Source organism: Myiozetetes cayanensis, unplaced genomic scaffold (genome assembly GCF_022539395.1).
Source record: "Myiozetetes cayanensis isolate MyiCay16 unplaced genomic scaffold, myiCay2020 scf32, whole genome shotgun sequence".
In the NCBI taxonomy this organism is placed as follows: Eukaryota; Metazoa; Chordata; class Aves; order Passeriformes; family Tyrannidae; genus Myiozetetes; species Myiozetetes cayanensis.
The window spans coordinates 1,727,151-1,754,115 of NW_026087544.1; the positions used below are offsets into that span (position 1 = coordinate 1,727,151).

General features: G+C 61.2%; 1 protein-coding gene across 2 annotated transcripts; it reads left to right on the forward strand.

Moving 5' to 3' along the window:
* The first annotated feature begins 538 nt into the window (after positions 1 to 538).
* TMCC2 (transmembrane and coiled-coil domain family 2) lies at positions 539 to 23,933 on the forward strand. Of its 2 annotated transcripts, XM_050327204.1 has the most exons (5): positions 539 to 693; positions 7,700 to 8,212; positions 20,723 to 21,657; positions 21,914 to 22,049; positions 22,636 to 23,933. In XM_050327204.1, the coding sequence occupies exons 1-5, from the start codon at positions 607 to 609 to the stop codon at positions 22,945 to 22,947; spliced, it is 1,983 nt and encodes a 660-aa protein (XP_050183161.1). In that variant the 5' UTR covers positions 539 to 606; the 3' UTR covers positions 22,948 to 23,933. The 2 variants fall into 2 exon arrangements, with proteins under 2 accessions (XP_050183161.1, XP_050183162.1); XM_050327205.1 differs by lacking the exons at positions 539 to 693; positions 7,700 to 8,212 and adding an exon at positions 16,825 to 17,124.
* Positions 23,934 to 26,965: the final 3,032 nt, after the last annotated feature.

The window sequence follows — 26,965 nt, forward strand, 5'->3', positions numbered from 1 at the left end:
AAACAACCGCAAAAAAAATCCCAGAACGACCATAAAATAATGAGTTTAAAAAAGATGAGGAAAAGCGGAAGGAAGAGGGGAAGGGAAGGGAAAGGGGAGCTGCTGCTCCTGCTCGCGGAGCGCTGCGCGGCACCGGCGCGGCAGGAGGCGGGACACGCCCCCGCGGCGGCTCCCGCCAATCACCGCCGGCCGCCCCTCCCTCCGAGCGCTTCCATTGGATAATCTCGCCGTCACTCACAGGGAGTCTCGCCCTCCAGACCCGCCCCCCGCACCGCCTCCGCCAATCACCGCGCTCCTGCCCGCCCCCTCCGCGCCGCCATTGGCCCGCGGCGCTGTCAGTCAGCGGCGGCGGCGATGCCGGTGCCGGCGGCGGGCGCGGAGCCGCCGGGGCGCGGAGCCTCCGCCCGGCCCGGGCTCGGGCTCGGCGGGGCGGGCGGGCCGGGGCCGCACCGCCCGCGGGCCCCGCACCGGCCCCCGGCCGCCGCCCGGAGCCGCCGCCCCCGCGCCCCCCGCGCCCCGCGCCCCGCTATGAAGCGGTGCCGCTCGGACGAGCTGCAGCAGCCCGAGGACGATCCCGCGGCGGAGCCGCCGCCCGGGCACGGCGGCATGGAGGGCAAGGCCAGCGAGGCGGCGGCGGCCGGCCCCGAGGCGGGCGCTGTCCCCACGGCGCGCTCCAAGCCCCCCGACCTGAAGGTGAGCGGCGGGGACGTCCCGCTGGGACACGGGGTGGGGTGGGGGGAGAATCCCAGGGGAGCATCCCATGGGATGCTGAGCGCCCCGCGGGGTCACCCGTGCGATGGAGCTCGGGGGGTGCCGACCCCGCCACAGGTGTGACCTTGGAGGGTACGGGATGGCTCCGGGATGGGGGCGATCCTGGGAGGAGGATGCTTCGGGGATGGGGACGGTGCTGCGGTGGGGAGGATCCTGGGAACAGAGTGCTCCTGGGATGGAGAGGGTCCTGGATGAGGACGATTCTGGGATGAGGATGCTCCTGTTATGGGGATGCTTCTGGATGGGGATGCTCCGGGGATGGGGAGGCTCCTGGGATGGAGACGGTCGCAGGATGGGGATGATCTTGTGATGAGGATGCTCCTGGGATGAGGATGCTCCTAAATGAGGATGCTCCAGGGATGGAGATGGACCCAGGGTGGGGATGGTCCTGCGATGAAGATGCTCGTGGGATGAGGAGCTGCCGGGAGGAGGGTGGTCCCGGACAGGGTGACAGGGCTGTCGCCCCGCAGAGAGCCCGGGGCGTCCCTGCCCGGTGCGGGGGGGACGCTCCGGGAGGATCCGGGGCTGCGGCACCGGGAAGTGACGGTGTAGAAATGGCCCCGAGGATGCTCCTCACGGGCCTTCGGGCTGGGTCCGGCCAGGGAGGAAAACAAGTTCCTGGGCACCGCAGCGCTGCGGGAGGGAAGGAGCCGATCCCGAGGGAGGGAAGGAGCTGAGCCCGAGGGAGGGGAGGAGGAGGATGGGGCGGTCCCGCTGGAAACCGAGCAGAAAATTCCCGCGGGTTTGGAAGCAGGAGCGGCTCCAACCTCCCCGGCTGTTCAACAGGGTCCCGCCGGCGAGGGCACGGTGGGGTTTCATCCTGAAGGGATGAATTCCCTGCAGGAAAACCCCTGGAGCTTGGGGGTTCCCATGTGCTGCAGCTCGTGGTGGTCACACCGTGGTGGTCCAGAGGTGCTGCTTCCACTCCCTGGTTTCAGAAAGGCCTGGAAAAAGTGGGAGATGTCCCTGGGCATCCATGGGCAGCCTGGGATCCAGGATGGACTCCCCTGCTGTGGACACCCCAGCCAGCTGCTTGGCCTAGAAGGTCTCCCTGGGGCAGTCAAGGTCACGTGGAAGCCGAGAAGCAGGTCCAGGTCTGCCAGTGCCTGCAGGCATCCCTTCCAGACAGGCAGCCAGGGATCCAAACCCCTGTTCCCATAGAAGAGCTGGGCTGCTGGAAGCACAGGAAGCCCTGTGGCTGCAGGACGTGGCACACGAGGCCTCTCCCTCCGTGTCCGAGCAGCAGCTCCCAAGGCTGTTTGGGCTTTGCTGTTGTGGGGTGCAAAAAACAGCTGGAAGGGAGAGCCCCGAGCCAGGGCAAGGCACATCCTTGGGCTGGGAGGGTGGGCAGGCCCTGGCACAGGTTGCCCAGAGGAGCTGTGGCTGCCCCATCCCTGGAAGTGTCCAAGGCCAGGTTGGATGAGAACCTAGGCTAGTAGAACGTGCCCCTGCCCATGGAACTGGAGGAGCTTTAAGGCCCCTTCTCACCTGCACAGAGGGTCAGGAAGGGCTGGGAGCGTGGGGCAGATGGCTGTGAGCAGCACTCCAAGCATTCCTGGGTCGGCACATCCAGCCTGGAGCTGGAGCTCAGCCGGCTCCGCAGCCTCACCCCGCCGGCAGCACCGGCCGTGGCCAAAAGCCCATTGATTTTATCGACCTGAGCGTGGTACCCTGCTGCAGGTTTGCTTCCAGTGCTCACCTCTAACGCGCCTGTAGCTCAGCAATTAATTACCTGCATGGAATAAATCCTCAGACCCGCTTCCCTGGGCAGGGCAGACGGAAAACTGCGCCCGGGAACTGCCCGCAGCTTCCGCGGGGCTCAGCCTGGCCCCGCCACAGCCACCATGAGCAGCCCTTTCACCTCCTGCTGCTGCAATTAGGGGCATCTTTAATACAATCTGAGAGTTCTTCCTGCCCCAAACCCCCTCTGGAGCTGCACAGTGGGGTGGGGCCAAGCTGGTCTGTGGTCACTCTGCTGGCGCGGTGCCACCCACCAAAAACCAGCGGCCTCAGCTCCCCGTGGAGCAGCGTAAACTTTCCTCTGCTGCCCAGCTGAAGATGGATTTGAGCTGGCAAGCTGGAAACAGCAGGCTGCCTTGTGTCATCTCCATCCCTGAACCCCGGCAGATCCAGGGCAGCTCTCCCTTGCCCGGCCCTGCTCCCGCTCCTCTGCCGGCAGCGAGGGCTCCAGGAGGGGAGCAGAGGGAAAATAAGCCCTGGCAGGGAGCAAGGCTGGTGTGGGACTCGTAGTTCTGCTCAGCAATACATCAGGTGGCAGGCATTGCTGTGCTCTGCAGCAGAGTGGCTGGATCCATACAAAGCACTGCACAAGGAGACATCCAGCCTCTGGGGGCTGCTGGGGTGTCCCAGCACCACTTGGTGCCACTCCCACTGTCCCCAGGCATCTCTGAGTGTTCCCCCTGGGTCTCTCTCTCTGTTCTCCCCAGTGGTCTGATCTGGCCAAGGGCTGAAAGTTGAAGCCTGACATCATTCCCATCTCCAGTTTCACGGTCCTGGTCTTCATGGCTCCTGCCTTTCCCTCCTTTCAGCCCGAAACCCAAGATCAGCAGGAATCCAGAGGCATTGGCCTAAGCTCTTCCCGCTGCTCAGGACCTGATCCAAACCCCACATCCATGGACAAAATGCTTCCCCTGGGCTCTGTGGAGCTGGGGAGCCCCTCCTGAAGAGGAGGGAGATGAGGGACAAGGGGAGGTCCCACCACAGCACTTCCCAGCACTGGGAGCAATGGGGTTGGGACAGGGGTGGCTGAAGGGGGTGGAGTGAAGCACAAACCTCCCACTTCCTCCCACTCAGCTGGTTTTGGTTTTTTTTCTTTGGAGATCCCAGGGGATGGATGTGGGGGTGGAGACCCCTCGATGGGATTCATCATCCCACCCATGGCAGTGCAGGGAGGATGGGGAGGATTCCTCCTCTCCACGAAGATCACCAGCCCCTGTTCTAAACCCTGAGGTGCATTTCTATTTAATCCCAGGCACGAACAATTTTCCAGGCGTATTTTGGTCCTGAAAGGACACGGCCAAGGTGAGCTGGCTCCCCTGTGGCTCTGGCATGGAGCAGTTGTCAGGCAGCAGAGCGGCACAGTCCCATCACCTCCCCAAGGCATCGCTCACCCAAAGCCCTGGGGCTGCTGGAAGGGACCCCCCGGGGGTCTCTGCTGCACCCCAGGACCCCCTGGCCCCTCAGGGAGGGCAGAGCATCCCCCCAGGCAGGGCATTCCCTGGAGTTTGTGCCAGGCACCGCAGAGGGGCGGGAGCCCTCCTGGGGGCTGCACTCGCATCCCAGCAGGAACAGGCTCCTGGTGGTGTGGGCTGCTCCATGCCCAGCTTCCTGTGATCCCAGATCTGCTCCCCCAGGACCCCCATCCTTGCTTCCCACTGGGTGTCAGCCCTCAGAGTCCCCACAGTCCCTTGGGAGGTGACAGCAGTCGTGAGCTGCGCTGCTCCCCCGGGAGCACATCTGGCACCTCTGGCTCCTCTCAGCACCAGCAGCAGAGATCTCAGCCTGCAGATGCCACCCGGGATGGGGAGCTCAGGAGGGCTCTGGAGCCCCCCCACAGCTGGGCAGTGAATGCCCTGGTTTTCGGGAGAGGTTCCGGGAGCTGCCTGGCGCTCCGGCGTGCTGGTAGTGCCTGAACCAACATGACTAACGGTTGTCACATGCTTGTTCTCTCCTGCTGGCCCCGGGAGGAGCAGTGTGTGTGTGGGGGAGTGCTTGATTTACCATTTTAGAACAGCTCCACGTTTTCCTCGGCGTTTTTTTGGCAGCGGGAGGAGCGGCAGAACGGGAGCTTGGGGCGCTCTGTGAGATGGGGCTGAGAGGGGTGGCGGGGCTGTCACCCCATGGGGACAGCTCTGAGCCTGTCCCCCAGCCTGGCTGGGGGGTGCTGGGTGGTTTTTGTACCCCCTGGTGGGGATGCTGCTGGAGGAAGCAGCAGGAGGACTGGAAAGCCCACGAAGGGAAGAGCAGGACCTGTTGGCTCCTGCTGCTGTCTGGGGGCTGTGAGCTGTGGCCTCCCCTGTCTGGTGGGGAAATGAACCCCTGGTGCCTTAAAATAAGGAGTGCTGAAGGATGGGATGGGGTGGGAAGGGATGGGACTTCCACTGTGTCTGTGCAGTTCTCCACAGAGCCCCAGAGCCTCGGCTGGAGCCTCCGAGCGGGCCAGGGATGTAAATAATTAATAGTAATAATAACAATTGAGCAGGATTTCGCAGCATGTGGCTGTGCTAGAAGGTCATGGCAACAAGATCCCCTCCTTGAGTGTCTGTCTGAAAGCCGAGTAAGAGGTTTGGATGTCGGGGCAGAGCTGGAAAACCATTTAGGGGGAAACTGGGAGGTTGCAGTGGCAGGAACACCGGCCCTGGAGAGCCACGGTGGGCAAGGGCAGCACTTGGCTCTCCCGTGGGATATTGCCAAAGGGCAGAGGCCAAGACAAAACAGCCATCCAGGTCACAGTTTTCCCACAAGAGACGTTGCTTTGGGTTAAAATGAGTTTTTTTCCCAGCCCTTCTCAATGCAGATGGAGCAGGGGCTGCCCCTTTAAGCTCCACAGAAATAAGTCCCCACCACCAAGCAGGAGGCCCTGGCTGCATTAATGAGAAAGCCCAAAGAAATACAGATATTTTTGGATTAAAATCGGTGGTTTACAGCTGTCCACACTGAGAAATTATTCTCTCTATCCACTGCCTCAGTTATTATTTTGCTGTTCCAAAACAGCCTGTGCAGACGCTCTGTCCCGAGCCACGAGCAATTTGGTGCCAGAAAAATTCCTCTGCTTTGGAAGTGCAGGAATTTCCCAGGGTAACACACTAGAAAAGAGAGTTTTTACATCACCAAATTCTCTGCAGAATTTGTGGCCAAACAAACTCCCAACAACTTCACCCAGACAAACCTTGAGCTTGACCAGCCGTTGGTCCCGTGGGTTCCAGCCTGGAGCAGCAGGGCTGGGATTCCACTCTCTGCTTCCCTCCTCCTTTTTTTCCCCGTGCAGATCCTTCGCCTGCAGAGCCCCTGAAAGATTCTTTCAGGAAAACTTGCAAAGGGCCTGGGGAGAGTTTGTTTTAAAAGGCTCATTTCAATCAGGTGGAGCTGTCGGACCAAAAGCACCTGAGGGCTTCTGGCTCCCACCTCCAAGGTGCTGCTGGGAAAACCTCTTCTCCTTTACTGCCAGCTCCACTTTTAGGTTGTTTTCATCACCCTCGAGGAAGGGAGCTGGTTGTTTCTTTTCACTTGGACCTTCTGAAGAGCTGACTGTGCCCCTGAGGGTCTGCCGTGCCCTCGAGGGGAGAAATCTGGGGGTTTAGAGTTATTACCTTCCTAATGCAGCCTCTGTTTCCATAGAGACTCTATAAATAGAATAAAATTTAAATCACTATTTCCTGAAGTAGCATTTCAGCACCGTGGATTTATTATATATTTCCCAGGGAAAACCAAAAGGGTGGATATTTTCATTGTGAGTGGCTGAGGGGAGGATGAAAGGCTGTGCCTGCAGGGTTTAGCGACACGGGAGTCTCGTTGCTGGCTCCTTGTCAGCGTTACAGGTGTGATGAGAATTTGGACCTTGTGGCTTTCATATCTGGGATTTTTAGGGGAAGGAGCCCTTTCTCAGCCTGCAGCTCCTGGAGGTCGTGTCTGGAACATCAGAGCTTTCCCAAACTCCGTAGCCTTTGCCAAGCGCCCGCTGGCACCGCAGAGAGCTCCCAGTTCGGGCTGGCTTCCGAGCAGGAGCTGCTGCCACGGGAACCAGCGTCCCTGGGGACAGCCCTGCCCCAGTGAATCGGAGGTGAAGTGGCCCTGGACGTCAGCAGGGTCAGGATTGGCGTCCTCAGAGCGGGGAATGCTCGGCCTGACTCCAAAGTTGGGGCAGGGAGCAGCAGGGCAGCGCTGTGCCCTGTGCTCTGCCAGGTTCCTGGCAGCTGGGGCTGCTCGGGGAGGGGAGAGGAGCTTTGGGTGTCCCAGGAGCCTTTACTTGCTGCCTGGCAGCCGTGGTGGAGCAGGGAGTGGGGGATCTGGGATCTGCTGAGCCCTTGGGGGTTGCTGGAAGTTGCTGCCCCGCGGAGTGAGCACAGGGTGGGGAGGGCACCCGGCCAAACCCTGCCCGGGATGCAAATCTGGGCCTTCCAGTGGCTGCAGGGAAACCTGCCCGGGCTGACCCAGCTGTAATCGGGAGCAGGATCTGTTCCACCATCCATATTGCATGACTGCAGCGTGGCTGGGGCCACCCCCATTCCTGGGAGCCCTCCTGGGAACTGCCCTGTGCTCTGTGGGAATGGCAGTCCCACCCCCGGCAGAGGGACACCTCAGGGGCTGGATTCGGTGGCACAGGGCTGTGAGATGTGGTTTCACCCCCATAAGCAACGCCAGCCTGGACCATGGAAAATCCCACTGGGAAAGCCCCCCTCGCCCCCCAGTCCTTCCTGGAGCAGGTGGCTCTCGGGAGGCTCCAAAGCTGGGAGTAACCTTGGCATTCCCAGTGAAGGAAAAGGCTGCTGCATTCCCTCTGCCTGCGGGGTTGGGGTCTCTGTGCAGCGTGTTGGCTCCAAACTCTGAAGGCCTTTCTGCTCCTCTTGCTAATTTAGGGGTAACCAGGGCTCACTGGAGACCCCCTGTCACATGGCATGCTGGCGGGATGTGCACCTGAGCCCTCCTGAGCCGCCGTGCTCAGCCCTAATATTTAGGATTTTCCACGGGTGTAAGTGCAGCGCTGGCAGCAGGGCTTGTTCCCTTCCACAGATCCCTTGGGGACGGCGTGGGGGGTCTCCAGAACCCCTCCAGAGGCTCTTTACCCCCTCAGAATCCGGAGCCGGTTTCGGTTCAGCGCGGGCGCCATCCCCGGGAGCCGCGGGTGCCTCGGCAGGGCGATGCCGCGGCAGCCACGGGAGCTGTTCTTTCTCTCCGTCCTGTCCCACAGAAAATCCAGCAGCTGTCCGAGGGCTCCATGTTCGGCCACGGCCTGAAGCACCTGTTCCACAGCCGCCGGCGCTCGCGGGAGCGGGAGCAGCACAACCCGCAGGACTCGCTGCCGCCGCCGCCGCCGCCCGGCGCGTCCGACCACGAGTCCCCCGACGAGAAGGAGCGCTCCCCGGAGATGCACCGCGTGTCCTACGCCGTGTCCCTGCACGACCTGCCGGCCCGGCCCACCGCCTTCAACCGCGTGCTGCAGCAGATCCGCTCCCGGCCCTCCATCAAGCGCGGCACGAGCCTGCACAGCGGCAGCCGCCGCGCCAAGAGCGGCTCCCTGGAGCCCCAGAGGGGCAGCCCCCACCTCGGGCGCAAGGCCCCCCAGGACAGCAGCCTCACGGCCATCCTGCATCAGCACCAGGGCAGGCCCAGGTCCTCCTCCACCACGGACACTGCCATCCTCCTGGCCGAGAGCGGGGCCGTCTACCTGCTGACCGAGGACACCGAGGGCCTGGCCGATAAGGTAGGGCTGCAGTTGTGTGTGTGCTGCGAGGGGGCCGGGGGGGCTCAGCCTGCAGGAAAGGAGGCTTAGGAGGGACCTTCTCACTCTACAACTCCCTGGCAGGAGGGGGGAGCCAGATGGGAGTCAGGCTGTCCTCTCAGGCAGCCAGCAACAGGACAAGAGGACACGGTCAGGCTGCTCCAGGGGATGTTTAGGCTGGACATCAGGAGGAATTCCCTTGCAGAAAGGGTGATTAGACATTGGAATGGGCTGCCCAGGGAGGTGGTGGCGTCCCCATCTCTGGAGGTGGTCAAGGAAAGGCTGGATGTGGCACTCATGGTGTCTGGGTGACAAGGTGGGCTCGACGATCTTGGATCCAGTGATTCTGTGGCTGCACCCGGGCTGGGGTGAGAACACACTGGGGAACTGGGGCAGGACTGGGTGCAGAGCACCCCAAAGTGCTGCTGAGATGAGATTGTCCCTCGGGGCAGCGCTGGTGGCACCAGACAGCGGACGGGAACCACTCAGGTCTGAAGCTGCTGGGGTTGATGCTTCTCCTGTGGGGAGGTGCAGGGACGTGCACTGGTCTGATTCCCTGAGTGGGATTTGAGGGAAAGGAAACAGGACCTGCCAAGAGCTCTGTTTCAGTGGGATGGGACCCCTGGCATGGGATCTGAGGGGATCCTGGCAGCCCAGGGCTGGGCACCTGGAAGGGTTGAGCTGTGAACTGGTCCCATCCAAAGTGATTTTTAAAGCAGTCCGTGCCGAGCTGATGGATAGGATGGTGTTTCCATCGAGTGTTTAGTGCCATTAATTATGAAGCAGCCGAGATTAGCCCAGCAGGCACAGGGAGTTCACGGGGCAGGCGGGGAGAGGTGCTCTGGGAGCTGGTGGGATTCTCCATGTCAGCTTCTCTCCTTGGCCTTTGGAGCTCAGGGGGTGTCCCACTCTAGAGCTGCTCTCTGCAGCCCTGAGGGCTGGAAGTATCCTTCTTGGGTTTTTTGGGGGGATTTTTTTTTTTTTAATTTACCTGAAAATGCCAACAGTGAGTTGGCAAAGCTTGGGATGAGGACATGGCCAGGCAGGCTCTGGCATCCCATGGGGGCTCCTGCTGGGTGGCTTTGTCAGGAATAGCTGTGTCATGGGGTGGCAGGGGATGGGCAGAGCTGCCAGGGTGGGACAGCAGTGGGCTGTCAGATCCATGTGCTCCCCCAGGCAGGGTGCAGGGGATGGGAGCGATGCTTCCCACGCGCCCCCCACCCAAAACACTCCTCTCTGCTTGCTCTCCCAGAGGGAAATCTGACCTGGAGACTCCTGTTGCCCTCTGAGCTAATGGAAAAAGGCTCAACCAGATCCTTTTTCTTTGTGTTTCCCTGGGCAGTGGCAGTGCCAAGCTGCAGCTGACGCCCGTGGTGTGCAGCGGGTGCCAGCCCTGCTCCCCTGCCACCCCCGGGGCCGTGGGAATCTGGGCCCAGAGGATAAACACGTCATTGTATCAGCAGCCCTGCAAGAAATGAGTGCCCAGGTCCTCCTCTGCCCCCTTTACTATGTGCAAATCAGGGCACTCCGACCCTTCCCTGCTCCTCCCCACTGGAATGGGTGCCCACGCAGGGGCAGGAGCAGCAGGTTGTTAGTTGGAGCCAAAATTTCTTGCCTGTGGCCTGGGGCACTGCCTTGCAAGGAGCCCAATCCCAGTGAGCCCTCTGGGGTTACGTCCAAAGCTTTGATCCCACGGGGACAGAAGCACCCAGAGGGAGGCAGGAGCAGGGCAGGTCCGTGTCCACTCCCAGAGCAGCACACAGAGGGGATGAATAATTAACTGCATATGACACAAAGAGTAATAAGAAGAGAGGAGATACTGGGGCCTTTGTGAGGCAGTGGAAAAATAACCTATTTAGAGAAACAAGAGCTACGTGATATTCTCGTGCTGGATTATTTTTCCGTAGCCCTCGGGAGCCTCCTGCCCGCAGCAAACCAGCTCCTTTTCCTCAGGGATGGCTGGTGTGGCCGTGCCCTGGGCTCCAGCACCCCCAGGAGGGTGAGTGACACTGGGGCTTTAGGCCAGGATTGCTTGGCATCACTCCTGCCTTGTCCTCAGGGATCTGACACCTCCTCCCTGCCTCACCGTCAGGGGCTCCTAGGAAAGGGCTGTTTTCCCCCCCAAAAAATTTCATGCTGGATTTTCCCCCCTGTTGCATAAGGAGCACACTCTGGATGAATCCCTCATGGGGTCCCTCAGCCTCAGCAAGTGCCTTATGAACAGCTAGTAATTTTATTTTTCTTCCCTTTTCTTTTTATTTTCTTGATTAAGTTCCTGCAGTTCTCCCTTTACCTGCGCTGGTTCCTCACCCCATGGTCCCTGATGGCACCTTCCACCCATTTAGATCCTGGCACACACAGTTCCTCCCCCCTGAACCCCTTAATTCCCCCCAAGAGCAGCTTGTGATGGCAGGGAGCAGCTGGGGTGGCTGGAGGGGGACCATGGCACAGTCTGGGAATTTGGTGCTGGGTGCCAGTTCTGACTGGGGCTTGTGGTGTACCCCCAGAGGTGCCTCGTGTGCCCTGGGGAGCGGTGCCAAGGGCTCACCCCCCCCGCCCCGAGGCTGGAGGGCCAGCAAAGAACCATCACCACACTCTGGGGACAAGGCTTGGCTTTGCTTTGCAGGGTGATGCCCACCTGGAGCGTGTATTCCGTGGTTTTTACCCCTTCCTTCCCATCCTTCCACACCCCCTGTGCCCCCCTTCGTGCGCACGGGTGCCTTTGGGATGACTCGGATGAGTTCGGGATGGCTCTGTGAGTTTGGGATGACTCTGATGAGTTCGGGATGGCTCTGTGGGTTTGGGATGACCCGGCCATCCCCTGCCTCCTGCTGGCAGCTCTGCACCGAGGCTTTGGCTGCCGGCGCTGCTCCCGGAGCCCGCGGGGCCGCGTCTCTGGATTGCACTTCAGGGGTGTCCGCTCGCCCACGAGCTGCGGGAGCTGCGGGTACCCCCGGCCGGGAGCATCTCTGGATCCCAAACCCCCGCGGCTCTCCTGTTCGGCCCGTTTGGGGCACGTTTGGGGCTCCCATCGCTGTCGCTGTGCCCGGGGCCGGCGTGTCGCGCACCGGCACGCGTGTGACAGCGGCGGTGACAGCGGCGGTGACAGCGGCGGTGACAGCGGCACCGCCGGGGCCGGGCGGGAGGCAGCGGCGGGCACGGGAGCGTGCGGGAGAGGGAGCTTTCTCCTCATCTCCCTAATCCCCGCGCTGGTGACCCGCCAGGCCGCCGGCAGGGGCGGGCACACGGGAATTACCGGCGAGGCCCCGGCGGAGGGCGGGGGTCTCCCCGCAGCCCCCCATCCCTGCGGCCGGCGGGGGTCTCGCCGCAGGCTCCCTCCGGGGCTCGGCCGAGCGCCGGTGCTGGCGGGGCAGAGCATCCCGGGGGGTCTCTCTCCCCCGGCGGGGCCGCCGGAGCTGGAGCGGGGCGGCCGCGGGGTCCTGTGCCTGGTGCTGCCGGGGAGCTGCGCGGACGCCTGCGGGGACTGCGGGATGGTCCACGTCCAGGTGAGCCCCGCCTTGGCGCGGGGGGTCCCCGCGGGGGGAGCGGCGGGGCCGGTGGCCGTTAGAGGGCGGCGTTACCGCAGCGCTGCGCGGCGTCCGCCTGTCCGTCCGTCCGCCTGTCCGTCCGTCTGTCCACCTGTCCGTCCGTCCGTGCGCGCTCCCGGTCGCCTTCTCCCCGCGTCCCGGGGGGGTCCGTCACAAGTGTCACGAGTGCGGGTGCTCAGCGCGGCTCGGACCCGCCGAGCATCCCCCGGCGGTGCGAGGGGCCGGACCCCGGGCGGGCTCGCTGCCCTCGGTGTCCCTCGGCAAGTGACAGCACCAGCTGCCACCACTGCCCGTGTGGCCCCCCCCGGGTCCCTCCAGCGGCCTCCTTGGCTTCCTGGAGCAGATGCTTCTCCTGTGAGGCACTGGAGGAATGGGGGGAGCAGGGGGCTTTGTGCCACGTCTCAGCTTTGGGCAGCGGCGGCTGTGAGCCACGCTTATTTATGGGATCACAACCCAAGTGGGCCATTTCCCTGCTCCAGTCTCCTCTCCCCATGGCCCTCTCCCTGCCCCAGCCCTGCAGGAGAGGGTCTGCAGTGTCCTGGGGCTCTGCCTTGTGGGGGGGGACCTGTCCTTACAGCCCCAGCCCCACCATCCTGCTGCCTCAAGGGCACCAGCCCTCTGGACACAGGGCGGGATTCATCCCTCTAAATTTAGATTCCCCCGGGGTCAGTGGCTATATCAGGGCCAGACGGATTACAGGCAGCAGGGAGAAACCTGGAATTCCTGGGCACCCACCCTGGGGGGGGCTGTGGCCCGTGGGGGCAGAGGGGTTTGGGGTGGCCAGGGGGCTGTGGGACAGCTCAGCCTTCACCATGGTAGCTTGGGGATGGCAGGCAAAGTTCACTGTCCCTGCCCTGGCATCTGCTCTCCGGCTGTGGCATGTCCAGCTCAGCCCTGGGCTCCCTCCAGCCCTCCTGGCATCCAACTGCCTTCAGTCCCAGGGGGAGGATGGAGTTTCTCCCTCCTACGGGCTCCAGTTTCCCAGGACTGGTCTCAGTCCACAACTGGGACAGGGACAGGGACTCTGCACAACCCACCTGTGGCTGTCCCCACATCCACCCCAGGCAGAAGTTTCCCAGGCAGGGGGTTTCCCTCATTGCCTGCTTCGGTTTCCCCAGCTAGGAACCAGAGCCAACACATCCATGCGCTGGTGAATTCTCGTGCATCTCTTCAGGAGGATTTGCTGGCAGAGGCAAAGCGCGTCCTCCCCTCCCACCCAACCTCCCGGCGAGTTCTGGGGTTAAAATCCCAGGGAAAGGAGGTAAAACAGGCCAGTGGTGGCTGCAAAAGGGAACAGAGGCAATGGTGGTGTCAACCTGCTGCCCTCAGCCCCATGGCTGGGTGTCCCTTTGGCACCTGGATCCCAAGGGGGTGATCTGGGGAGCACCAGGGTGCGGAGACCCTACAGGTGCCCGGGGTTTTGGGGGGAATCACTGACCTTGGCTGCAAACTGAGCTCCCACCGGGCATCCCAGAGTTGGAGACATGAGAGCCTTTGTGCCCAGGGGAGCTCCCACCTCCCCACCTCCACCTCCCCACGTGCAGCAGGGGAATGAGTCTGCCAGCCAAGTGCGGGGGGAGGAGGTACTGGGAACTCGTTCCCGCACTCCCATCGGGATGGTGCTTCCAGGAGCACTTTGCAACAAGCAGATAATAGCTGTGAAGACAAAGGCAGGCGAGATTGCTGCTTAATTAATTCAGGAGAAGAATATCAGACTGTGGGACTGATTCAGCCCTCGGTGAAGACACCGCGTTCCCCAGCCTTGCTGACATATGGCTGTTGATTCCAGCCCACCAGCAGCTCCTGCTCCTGTCAGGCAGCGCTGCCAGCACCTCGATCCCGTGGGATTTGGGGTCTGCTGGTGCGTGGGATGGATGCCCAGGGCACAGGGCTTGGGGAGCAGGGTTCATGGCCGTGCTGGGATCTCTCCCAGCCATCCCTGCTGCTGGCATGGGGAGCAGGATTTGGCTCCTGAGCCAGGATGAGCGAAGCAGGGCCCTGCCTCGGGACTCCTCACCTCGCTGGGGCTGTGGCTCTGCCTCTCCCTGCTTCCCCCTCAAATCCTCCGTGCAAATGGCTCCCAAAAATCCCTCCTGGCTGCACAAACACCCCGTTGAAGGTGTTGAACCCAGCTGCTGCTGGCAAGGGTGGAACCCTTGGCCAAGGAGCTGCTGGCTTTGGACTCCAAAAGCACTTGGGAATGTGATGCTGAGGAGCAGTGGACTGAGCAGATCTTCACCTGCATCATCATCCTGGCTCCACAGCTTTCCCAGCCGGGTCAAGGAGACTCTGGTGCAGCTCAGATGGTGTTTCCTCCTGTTTTCAGTACCTGGCTCCCTACACTAAGCCCAGCCCCAGTCCCAGCACAGCCCAAGCCCCAAATCTGCCTCGTGTTCATGTTGCACCATAGGGTGACCCATCTCTTGGCTGAGATGCTCAGACCAGGAGCTCGTGGGTGGATCCTGCCCCGCTCAGCACCAGCACACACCAAATCTGCAGTGATTTCATGGCCATCCAGGGATTTTCTTTGCATGGGTGCTGGGGTTTTTTGATTTTTAAGTTTGCCTCTTATGGTCAGGCCTGAAAGAAGAGCTGCCTGCCACTAAAGCAGTGAACTAAATCTAAAGCAGATCTGGGGGTAAGGATAAAGGGGGATCTGGCACCAAGCTCTTGGGTAATTCCCTTGCAAAACCACCACTTTTCCCGTGCCAGGAGGGGTTTTGAGTCGTGTGGAAGGGAGTCTGTGCCCCTGGGAGGGGACATGCTGCACCACTGCTCTCCCTGGCTTTGCTGGGTCATTGATGAGTGATGCTGTTGCTTCTGCAACTATTTGTTAACCTTCCCCTTGTGCTGGGGAGCTGAGGGCAGGTGCTTTCCTAGGAATCCAGCACCTGAGATCCCCAATAAATCCCAAAAATGCTCTTCAGGTCTCACTGCCTGCACAGCCTCGTCCTGAACATCCTCAGCCTTTATCAAGTCCTTGCTCCATCAGCGTCCACTGGGGAAATCCTTGTTCCTCTGTCCTTCCCCAGGCCAGGGACGGCCCAGCAGGTCAGGCAGGGTCTGTGGGGGGCACTGCTGGGTGGGCTGTGTCACAGCACCAGGGCAGGGCAGTGCCTGGCAGCCCCAAAAACCGCTGAGGGGAGCAGATGTGTTTCAGGGCCAGCCTTAAAGGAGGGAAGTGGAAAGCAGATTTCGGAGCAGGAAGGGTGCTTTCCACAGTGTCCTGTGCAGCTGGGTAATGTTCCTGCCCTGCTGAGACAGCACAAGAGTGATGGGAAGTGACCTCTGACTCCTGTGCTAAAAGGAGAAGTGATGCTATGGGAGATACCAACCCAAAGCCCTCGGTCATCTGCCCTGTGTCATGCCCGAGGCATCCACGGCCCGAGACTTGGCCAGGCTGTTAAATCCACCCTCTGGGCTCAGGGGGACGGCTGAGGAGCAGTGCCAGCCCACGGGAGACACGCTGCTCCTGCCCAGGCTGGCGAGGAGCCCCGTGTGCTGCCAGCACCGTGGGCAGCACCGCGCGCTCTGACCGTTCCCCGCGGCCCCGGAGCGTCCGTGCAGCACCAGGAGGAAGCTCTGCCCCGTCCTCACCCTTCCCCAGCCTGGCTGAGCACCCCATGGTAGGCACAGCTGTTTTTCTGCTCCTGCTGGGTTTAATTCTCCAGGGAATCTGCTCTTCTCTGAGCCTTTCGGGACGGTTGGTGCCGGATCTGCCAGGGTGGGAGCCCGGGCGAGGAGCGGGCAAGGATTTTAGTCGTTATGGTGTTGAGCTGCGTGTTGGCAGCTTCACATCGTGGATTGGGCCGTGACAGGCTGCTCCAGCTCTGCCTTCTCCCTGCTCCTGGCACCCAGTGCTGCTCTGGGAGGGTCTGGCACTGCCAGGCTAAAGGCTGCGGGGTCTAAAGCAGCGCGGCTCGGGGTTCGGCGCCGCTCCCAGCGCCTCTGCAGCGTGGCAGGCTGTGCTTGCAGGGCACAGATGGCTGTGGGACAGCCCAGGAGGGGAGGCAAAGCACGAGGCTGAGCAGTGCTCGGCTGGCTCAGCTGTGGGAGCAGCACAGGCTTCCCCATTACACATGGATCTAGGTCACGGTCAGCTCACCGCTCCGGCCTGCTCCGCTCCATGGGCGGCTGCAAACGCTCCCTAAGCTCTTGTTGCCTTGTTGCTTTTTTGGGGTTTTTTTTGAGGAATAACTAAAGCAGAGAGCTGCAAAGGAACCTGTCCCAGTTAGCCCCCTGTCCGTGGCCATGGTGGGGTTGAGGTTTCAGCTTCAGAAGGGCTTTGGTCTGGCACAGCTCTGGCCTTCGGTTCTGCTTCCTTCAGTCGCTCTTATCCGGGCCTGATCCATCAGCCCTGCTCTGTGCAGCCCCACGGGTCTGGGGTGAGCCAAACACTCAAGCTCCAGGTCTCCCTCTCACCCAGGATTTTCCCTTTGGCTCCTCAGCAGCTCCACTGGCCCAGGAATAAATGCAGTGCCCAGGGGGTGACTCCAAACTGGCACTGGCTTCTGCTGTGCCTGAGCCTGTGCTCATCCCTGCTTGCTTTTAGACATCTTGTTTAATATCTTTTTGAGTTGCACATGAATCTCCAACGCCTATATCTGGCCAGCCAGCTGGTTGTGTTTTCTGTGCCTTGCACGTTCTCCCGTGGCAGAATCGGGTCAATGCCTTTCCCTCCACTCTCCGTGGCACGAGGGGGACAGAGCCAGGTCCATCCAGTGCCCACCGAGGGCCAAGACACCTCCTGGTCCTGGCTTGGTTCCCATTTAGCCGCCTCAGGCTGCCCAGCTCCTCGTAGAATGGCTGTGTTTTCCCCGTGTGTCTGTTCCCCTGGGGTTTCTCCCTGATGGGTTCCCTCCCCCTGCCTCTCCCGGGCTCCGTGTCCTGCTCTGTGACACAGCAGATGCCAGGAGCCCGTCCCGACCCCCTGCGTCAGGGCACAGGCAGCGTATGGGGCTGGAGGCGTGTGAATATCCCGGCACGGGGACGAGAGGGGGGTTTTGCGTTACAGCCCTGAAAGCTCCAGCCGCTGGGAGCTGTAAACAGCTCCGGCAGATTTCCTGAGTCGGCAATCCCGCCGGAGCCAGCGCCTCCGTCCCTGCGCTTCCCCAGCGCCCGGGGCCAGCCCTGCCGGGGCTGCAGGGGGGTCGTCGTCGTCGTCCTCATCCTCCTCCCTCCCTGCTGCTCCCTAAAACTTCGCTGCCATCAGCTGCTGCTTTTTCCCCGGCCATGGCAGCCGGCACTGCCCGGACATCGCTGCAGGGCTCAGGGACACCGCGGGGACACGGCCGAGCCACCCACACCAACTAGCCCTGGGGCACCCCAGCCCTGCCCACCATGGAGGTAGGTCCTGGCAGCTGTTTGGGGTCCAAATGAGGCGATGGGGAGGATGGTGATGGGCAGAGAGACCCGCAGGGGGGAGTGTCGGTACCTCCGTTCCTGGCGCGCGGCGAATGGAACCCACCGGGTCTGTGCTGGATGGGAAACTCCTCTGGGAGCTGAATCCCCGAACGTGCCTCACTGCATTATGTAAGGAAAATGGTTCTCAGGCTGGTAAATCAGTGGAGGCAGCTGCTGCCGGCCCGCTGTGCCCGTGCAGGGATGGCTGGGGAGCAGGGAGCGGGCAGGGCACGGAGGGGGACACGGGCTGCCCGCCTCGGGCACTGCTGCAGGCTCCAAAGCGGGGTGGGAAGCGTGAGTCAGGGCTCCTGCTTCTATTTTCAACACCTGGGGTGGGTCTGGTGGGAACAACAGCTCTGCTCTGGGAGGCTCAGGGCTGGGAACGCACGTGGGGATGGGGACAGGGACACTCCGGGTGTCCCTGGTGATGCCGGGCAGTCGCCAGCTCGCAGGATGCTGTGCTGAGGTACGCTGATAAAGTGCTCTGAGGAAGAGGGGCTGCATTTAATAACCACCCCAAAATCACCCTCCCCACATCCACGACCCACCTGCACTTCTCTGCTGGCCATGGCCTCTCCCTCATGGCTTTCCACAGCCATGAAGGGACCCAGACACGGTGACACCTTTGCTGTGGAGCTGCCAGATCAGTGCAGCAGCTCCCTGCGTGTGCCCTGCATCCAACATCCCTCAGCAGCCCCGTGGCACTTGTTTTTCCCCTGCTTGAAGGTGCACATGGTCCTTCCCACGGCCGCTGTGTTCCAGCCAGGAATCACAGTCACACTTTGCAGGGAGAGTCCTCGCTCGGGGCGGCTGCAGCACGAGCCGTGGCGTTAACTCATCCACCGTGCTTCCCAGTGGGCTGGAGGGCTTGGAAAACAGAATAGTTCAGGGTATGAGTAAGTGCCTGGAGAGTTTCGCTCTGAACTTTGCAATTATTTCTCAAGGAGGGGGTTCAATCCTGCCGGGGGTGTGTGGGGACAGCCGGGGTCCCGCTGCAGGGCCCTGCCCTGAGCTCCTCACCTGCCTCCTGTTCTGCCTTCCCCCAAACCTGCAGCACCAAAGAACCCCCCATTGCATAATTGTGCCAGGCCATGGCCCTCTAAGTACTGTTTGCTCAGCTTATTAGCTCGAGCCTTTTGCATATCTCAGCTCTCCTGGGCCGAGTTCTGTTGATAAGAATAATTTCCCTCCCTGCGTCCTGCATTCCTCCCGCATCCCACATCACCCCCGGCTCTCCCCTCCGAGCCTGCCTGGAAAACAAGTGCTGGGAAACAGCACTTTCATTTTGATGTGCCTACCAGAGGGCTTTCTGCATGTAGGGAAAGTGTGGCTTTTCGTAATCCCCCTGTTAAATCCACTGCACAGTCATTTAGGTTTGCTGGGATTTAGCAGGCAGTGTCTGTTAATTCTGCAGAGATCTGTATTGTGGGGTTTTTTTTGTTGTTGTTTTCAAAGCAATAACCTGATGTGCCTTTCCTATGATCTATCCCATGTCTGAGAGAGAGCAGGGGACGGGATTTCATCCCAGCCCTGTCAGCATGGATGGGCAGCACTGGATCTGTGCAGTTCACCACCCATCCTGCCCCTCCCTTCCCCCCCGTGCTCCCAAATATAATCCCTTGAACAAATCCCAGAATCCCAGAATGGTTTGGGTTGGAAAAGACCTTAAAGATCATCTTATTCTAACCCCTGCCACAGGCAGGGACACCTTCCACTAGCCCAGCTTGCTCCAACCTGGCCTTGGACACTCCCAGGGCTGGGGCAGCCACAGCTTCTCTGGACAACCTGTGCCACCCTCACAGCGAAGAGTTTCTTCCCACTATCCCCTCTAACCCTACTCTCTTTCCAGTCCAAAAGATTGGCTTTACAGGGGTGATTCCCAAACCTTTCCCTCTTTGGAAACTTCTCCCCTCGGCTGGCCCAGCCGGGGTTTCCCGTTCCGTTATCTCCGGACCTGCCTTTTCCTTTGCCAGGGTCAGTTTTTCCCTCTCTCTGCAGAGAGCTGCACATCTGGGCAGAAAGTCTGTTTCCTGCTGTTTCTAATTTCTGCCTCCCGATAAGAAACCAAAGCAAAAACCCTTGGTGGAGGGCCCAGCCTGGCGGAGTGGCTAAGAATAGCCTGGCAGCAGGGGCTGCAAACACGGCGGTTAATTTGTGAGGAATTGATGTTTGTTTAAAAATCGCCGCTCCAGACAGTGAGGCCAGCTGGGTTCTGCCTTTTGCTCCCACCCCCCAGCCCGTGCCCCGAATTACAGAACGGAGAGGGACCAAAAGCCCCGGGGGAGGGGGCTGGGGCTGCTCCCAAAGGAAGCTGAGAACTCCAGCTGAAGTTCCAACACCCCCAGACTCCCAGCAGGACAACAGGGAAGGAGGAGATGCAAGTGAATAACAGGAGGGCAATGCTGGCTCTGGCTTTTCCAAGCCCCCCTGGGGACCTGCTGCAGATGGGAACGTTCACGAGCAGCATCTTGAGAACATTCCTCCCTCCTGCACCCGGCATTTCCTGGAGATAACACACTCCTAAGCAATGATCTCGCAGCATTATCCCTATTAAGGGGTCATTCGGGGAAAGTGTGATGGAAATTAGAAATTATTCAGGTCTGCCAACAGTATTTAACTTTCAAGCAGCTCTTAATTAGAAGCCAGGAGCCATTTATACAACCAGGGAGGTTTTGCATAAGAATCTGTATGTAAAACCCAGCAAGTGGAAAGATTTAGTGATTTATTTTCCCCCCCCTCCTCCCCACCAAGTGGCCAAGCAGCAAGTCCAGGTTGGAGAGCACGAGGCAAGACCTGGGTAGCAGTCCAAGCCCTGTCAGTGATTTGAAATGTGGCCTCAGGCAAGTGATTTCCTCTCCCCAAGCTCCAGTTTTTCCATCTGTAAAATGGAATTCGGCATTTGTCCGAATTTCTTGGGTGGCAGCTTGTGTTCCAGAGAGGAGTTTGAGGAGGATTGGAAAAGCAAGCAAAGAAATCCCTGCACTTGCAAGCTCTGGGGTCAGGAGGTGATCCCAGGTCACCCACAACTCAGGGTTAGGGCAGAGTTTCTCTTGGGCTCAACTCCCCGGGTGCATCCAGGCTAAAAGCCAGGCTGAAAGCAAGACTGAAATACCTCTGGGTTGCTCAATCCCTGCGCTCTCCGCTGGCTTGGTGGCAGATCTGATGATGGGTTCCAGTTGTCCTCTCCCCTTTCCCTGGCTGGCAAGTCCAGCAGCCCAGAAAGGCAGGTCCCTGTGCCTGCCCTGGGCGAGGGCAGAAAGTCAAGCCGAGCTCCCGGTGGCAGCAGATGCTCCTTGCTGAAAACCACCGGGAAAACCCAGCCCCAAACCCCTGACTGCTTGCTCTGCTCTCCCACTGGGATGCCAGCAGGGCTGGTGTCTCTTGGAAATGTTCAACCAGCCGGAAAACAACCCAACACCTCGCTGTTGCTCTGGTTAACTATTCTCCCGCCCAGCTCTTGCCTCGTCCTCTGTTCTCTGCCCCCGTGCCCCCTGTCCCCCTCCCTCCCCTGAGCATCACCCTGCTCTCTCTTCGCTGGCAGCTGGACAAGGGGGACGTGACCACCCTGAACCTGCCCCCGGGCGCCGGGCACGGCGACGCCGACGGCACCGTGTGCCTGGACGTGCCCGATGGCACCCCCGACCCGCACCGGACGAAAGCCGCCATCGAGCACCTGCACCAGAAGATCCTCAAGATCACGGAGCAGATCAAGATCGAGCAGGAGGCCCGGGATGACAACGTGGCCGAGTACCTGAAGCTGGCCAACAACGCGGACAAGCAGCAGGCGTCGCGCATCAAGCAGGTGTTCGAGAAGAAGAACCAGAAGTCGGCGCAGACCATCGCGCAGCTGCACAAGAAGCTGGAGCACTACCACAAGAAGCTGAAGGAGATCGAGCAGAACGGCCCCTCCCGCCAGCCCAAGGACGTGTTCCGGGACATGCACCAGGGCCTCAAGGACGTGGGGGCCAACGTGCGCTCCAGCATCAGCGGCTTCAGCGGCGGCGTGGTGGAGGGCGTCAAGGGCGGGCTCTCGGGGCTCTCCCAGGCCACCCACACGGCCGTGGTGTCCAAGCCCCGCGAGTTCGCCAGCCTCATCCGCAACAAGTTCGGCAGCGCCGACAACATCGCCCACCTGAAGGACACGCTGGACGACGGGCACCCCGAGGAGGCCTCGCGGGCGCTCAGCGGCAGCGCCACGCTGGTGTCCAGCCCCAAGTACGGCAGCGACGACGAGTGCTCCAGCGCCACCTCGGGCTCCGCCGGCGGCAGCAACTCCGGGGCCGGGCCCGGCGGCCTGGGCAGCCCCAAGTCCAACACGCTGGACAGCCACCACAACAACTTCGACACCATCCTGGAGGAGCTGCGCGAGATCAAGGACAGCCAGTCCCACCTGGAGGACTCCATGGAGGACCTCAAGGCGCAGCTGCAGCGGGATTACACCTACATGACGCAGTGCCTGCAGGAGGAGCGGTACAGGTAGGGGTGGGGGGGGGCTGTGTCACCCAGGGTGGCTCTTTGGGGACCGTAAGCCACCATCCTGGGCTTGTCCAGCTAAGCTCTGCATTCCAGGGACATGGAGAGCTGCAGTCCCCACTGCCAGTGTGGAGGATCTCGTGATCCTGGCACAACCAGGGGAAGGTTGGGGGGTGCTGGGTGGCGTCCCCAGTGCCAGGGGAAGGAGGGCAGGGGAGTCTCAGGGAGATCTGCCCACCTCAGTGCCCCTCCTGCACAGGTACGAGCGCCTGGAGGAGCAGCTGAACGACCTCACGGAGCTGCACCAGAACGAAATGACCAACCTGAAGCAGGAGCTGGCCAGCATGGAGGAGAAGGTGGCCTACCAGTCCTACGAGAGGGCAAGGGACATCCAGGTAGGGCAGGGTGAGGGCTCAGCCCCCTGCTGCACCCTCCATCCACGGGGTGAGGAAGAGACCCCGGGCTGGGATAAAGGGTAGGGAAGGGGGGGTCCCTTTTCCTGGCGCCCTCCAGGTGTCACAGCAAGAAGCAGGTAACTAAACCATGTCCCCAAAATCACAGAATGGGTTGGATTGGAAGAGACGGCAAAGATCATCTTGTTCCACCCCCTGCCATGGGCAGGGACACCTTCCACCAGCCCAGGGTGCTCCAAGCCCCGTCCAACCTGGCCTCAGACACTTCCAGGGCTGGGGCAGCCACAGCTTCTCTGGGCAAGCAGTGCCAGGGCCTCCCCACCCTCCTATGGGAGGAATTCCTTCCCAATATCCCATCTACCCCTGCCCTCTGGCAGTGGGAAGCCATTCCCCCCTGTCCCAGTTTGGCTCATTTTCCCTGCTGTGGTGGGTCCTCCCAGCACCCAGACCTTCCCCAGCCCAACCAGGAGCAAAACTCCCCTGCAGGAAGGTCGGGGAGGGTGGGGCAGGTGCCGAAATCCCTCGTGGGGGGCACCCCTGGAGCCGCTGACCCCGCCGCCCCTCGCAGGAGGCCGTGGAGTCGTGCCTGACGCGGGTGACGAAGCTGGAGCTGCAGCAGCAGCAGCAGCAGGTGGTGCAGCTGGAGGGGGTGGAAAACGCCAACGCCCGGGCCCTGCTGGGCAAGTTCATCAACGTCATCCTGGCCCTCATGGCCGTGCTGCTCGTCTTCGTCTCCACCATCGCCAACTTCATCACGCCGCTCATGAAGACCCGCATGCGCATCCTCAGCACCGCCCTGCTCGTCCTGCTCCTCTTCTTCCTCTGGAAGCACTGGGACTCCATCAGCTACTTCCTGGAGCACGTCCTGCTGCCCAGCTGATCCCACAGCTCAGGGGGGGCTTTCCATTTCCCGCAGAGGAGAGGGAGGAGGAGGGGACGGGGGTCCAAAAGCCTTCGGGTTGTTTCTTCACGCGCTCGGTCCGGCTGCTTTCCCGGCCCTCGGGGGTCGCCCGGAGTTGGAGTTGGGATCCCTCAGTCCCCTGGGGCGTTTGGGGAGGGTGGGCTGGGGAACGAGGAGGAGTTTTGGGAGACACTGGTGATTTACAGGGCGCTGGGTTTTTCTAGGGGGGTTTTGGAGGGTTTTTTTTTTTTATCCTGAAGTCCGTGGGAAGGAGATCTACCGCAGGGGTCTTCAGCTGGTGGGAAGGATTGAGCTGGACCAAGCCTGGCTCCAGGAGAGCTTCCTGCGGAGAGAGGAGAGGAGTTAATTGGGGCTGGGATTTCCCTTTCATCCTTGACGGCCAAGGTGGCAAAAAGCTCCGTTCTGGGACGGAGCGAAAGCAAAGCACGTGGTGACGGAGCAAGCGGGTCCAAGGCAAACACAGCAGGACACACACGTCCCACCAGCCTCTCCCGAGCCCAGCACAGCCCAGCCAGGACAGAGCAGGGCTGTGGCACTGTCCTGGTGTCCCCACAGGGGCTGGGCAGACGCAGGGGATGAGCGAGATCTCGCAAGAGCAAGATCCCCTCTGCTGGTTTCATTTATTTATTTCCCAGTTCTTTGGCTTTAGTTGATCCGATCTCTTCAGGGACACCTGGACTTTCTGGCATCACGCCTCAGAGTTCTGCAGCCTCTGCACCGTGTCGTGTGTGTGTGCGTGTGTGCGGTTTTTAATTTAATTCCAGACTCTGTTTCCATCTGTGAATCAAAGCTGGTGGGGCAGGGCAGGGGGGAGCAGCTGCCTCCCAGCCCCACCCTGGAGCACAGCATGCTGTCTCGGATGTTTCTTAAATTATTTCATACGTATATATTTATGTAATATATCTATACACACACATATATATATAAATATATATATAAAAGTACGTGCATAGCCAGGTCCTGCTCTGGTGCAAACCACTGGCTTTGAGGCCCTGAACCACTTTGCCTCAGCTGAGAATTTGGCCCTTAACACTTCCCATGGCACTTCCTGGGGCTGGCACAGAGCACAGGGTGCTTGGGGGGGTTCTTGGGGCTCTCACAGATGCACGTGGGGGAGAAGCTGCATGTCCTGTCCCACCTCCTCCATGCTCCCAGGGCCAAGCCAGCCCACCCTGCATCCCCTCAGCACCTGAGCATCACCTCTCACACCAGCAGAGCTTGAGCATCACAGCTCCTCTGGCATCTGGGAGGTGACACGGGTTTGATATCAGAGAGGAGGTTCAGCCAAGCCCCAGTGCAGGAGCAGGGCTGTGCCCGGGTGGGACACACAGGTATGGACAGGACACACCTTTGTGGAGGCTCCCAGAGGCCCATTTGCTGCAGGTGACACTGCAGGTGACACCCAGGGCACACCCTGTCTGGGGCAGAGCAGTCGGATTTATCCCCGTGAACTTCATCTGAGTGAGGTGGGCTTGCCCAGAGCGGGGGGACCTGCCCCATCCTCAGGTCCAGCAGAGCTCCCTGCCCTGCCACATCCCAGCCAGGAGCAGCCTGCACTGGGTCGGCCCTTACTCCATGAAACACCTGTAAGAACAAAGCAGAGAATAATTAAATTCCAAAGTCAGAGCTCCCTCAGCTCAGCTCCATCCACTGAGCCCAGACCACTGAGAGCCCCCGGGAGGTCCCCAGGGGTGCAGCTGCGCCAACCCTGCCAGCTCCACACGCGGAGGGAGGGAGGAGGATGGGGACAAAGCCTGTTTGCTGGTGGTTCTCAGCAGCCCAGGCAGAGGCAGAGAGGGGCTGCAGGGAGGGGAATGAGGCACCGCGGACCCGCAGCCACAGGAGGGCCCCCGGTCCCCACTGCAGATCCCGGAGCATCTTCCCTTCACACTGGGCAGGGGGCAGGGGTAGGGTGGCGGCCCAGAGTGGAGTCCCCCACCCCAATTAACACCTTAACCCCTTCCTGCCCACAGCACAGCGCTGCCCCAGCACCACAGCTCAGCACCAGCAACCAGAGAATCCAGAATGGTTTGGCTTGGAAGGGACCTTAAAGCTCATCTTGTTCCACCCCCTGCCATGGGCAGGGACACCTTCCACTAGCCCAGGTGGCTCCAAGCCCTGTCCAACCTGGCCTTGGGCACTTGCAGGGATGGGGCAGCCACAGCTTCTCTGGGCAACCTGTGCCAGGGCCCTCCCCACCCTTATTTTAAAAAATATCTTCCTTATATCCCATCTAAACCGACCCTCTGGCAGTTTAGAACCATTTATACCCCTTGTCCTGTCACACAGTCGCTGTGAAGTGGAGGTTTTGGGGCAGGAGCCCCACACATGTGAACCCTGCCACCCTCCCCCATGGCAGCCTGTGACACTTGGGGACACTGACATCAGAATGGCCATGTCCTGGCACTGCCCCGTCCCTGTGACCTCCTTGGCAGCAGCCTGAGGAGGCCCTGGTGCTGGGGCAGCGTCAGAGCTCCTCCAGCCTGCTGGGTGATCCCACCCCAGCGGGAATTTCGGCACCTGCCGTTCCCAGACCCGCCTGTCCCTCTCCCTGGTCCTCACTTCCACTCCATCCTGCCCCAGGGATGGGTCGTGCCAGCCAGGAATGACACCCCACTGCCCCTCCAGCATCCCCCCGGCTCCCCAGGCCAGGCACCCGGCCCAGCCCCCCTCTCTTGGGCAAGCAGCTGGCACATGGGGCCACTGGCACCTTCCCATGCCCAGCCAGGGGGAGGTGGGAGCTGCGCAGGGAGCAGCTGGTGACATTCGTGCCGGTCGCAGGGACAATTCCCGCGTGGCATGTGCAGCCCGGGGCTCCCTGAGGACTCGCATTCTGCCGGCGGGCACCGGCACAGCGGGGCCGGGGGGGCTCATAACAGCCCCCTTTGTGCGGGCGCTGGGGGGAGAGGTGAAGCTTTGACGTCAGCCCGGGAGGAATTCCTTAATGCCATTCAGGCCTCCCTCGCCCCGCGCTAATTGCGTTTTATGTAATAGCTGCAGCTGGGCTCCCGCGCCGCTATTGAGAGCAGGATCGGGCCGAGGGACAGGGGCCGGGGGCTGCGGGGCACGCCGGGCTGGTGCCACCGGGCACGGGGACCCTCGCGGCCCCGGGGCTCAGCCACCCCTTGTCTGGTGTGGCATCATATGGGGCACATGCAGGGACCGCACTCAGGGCGGGACAGAGACCACTGGGGACACCCCGAGGTGGGTGTAGGGGACAAGGAGCACCTGGAGTGGCACCTGTCCCGAAGGCACAGCCCTTCCCTCGGCAGGATCTCCCTCTGCTCCCCGTTTGGGGCTGGTCCCATCAGTGCCACCCAAAGGTGCCCCGGGGTGCCCAGGTCCCGTGGGGTGAAGGTGGCCGGGCAGCGCTGCCCCCCCTTGCCCTGCCCCGCGTGTGTGTGACCTGCTGTCACCGCGGCGAGCCCGGATGGAGTAATCCTAATAAATTGCTTTGGTATCTCGGGGGTAATTGCACTTAATGGAGACGGACGAGGCAGTGATTTATCTCCCTGCGCTGACGGGTCCCACGGCACGAGCCCGGCACGATAAAACAACGCACTTGCTGCCCTCTGCTCTGCCGGGAGAGCTCCCAGAATATCCCCGGGGATCTCCCGAGGAGAGCAGCACCCAAGCCCTGGAGGGACCCGGAGGTGCTCTCCTCGCTTTTGGGGTGCTGCCAGACTCGCCTCAGCCCCAGCTCACCCCGCTGCCAAACTGGGCACGGAGACCCGGGAACCTGGCACAGCGTGGGGGAGTTTTCCCAAGGAGGGGAGGGATGAGGAGGAAGGGGATTGGGAGGGGGGGATGTTGGCAGTCCTGGATGGGAACGGCGCGGGACCCCGGCCTCCCCCTCCCCCCCGCCGGCGTGGCCAAGCTTAGGCCGTAAAAAGAAAGAGCTGGTACCAAGGATAACATGCCTCGCATTCCTGCGCTGTCTCCGGGGGAATTTCGGCTGCTCCACATGAAAAATGCT

Bases quoted from the DNA above. Each gene is read 5' to 3' on its own strand.
- TMCC2 (XM_050327204.1), top strand. From the start codon at position 607: ATGGAGGGCAAGGCCAGCGAGGCGGCGGCGGCCGGCCCCGAGGCGGGC. The intron at 8,213-20,722 runs GTAGGGCTGCAG...CTTCGCTGGCAG, and splicing joins CCGAGGGCCTGGCCGATAAG to CTGGACAAGGGGGACGTGAC. The intron at 21,658-21,913 runs GTAGGGGTGGGG...CCTCCTGCACAG, and splicing joins CTGCAGGAGGAGCGGTACAG to GTACGAGCGCCTGGAGGAGC.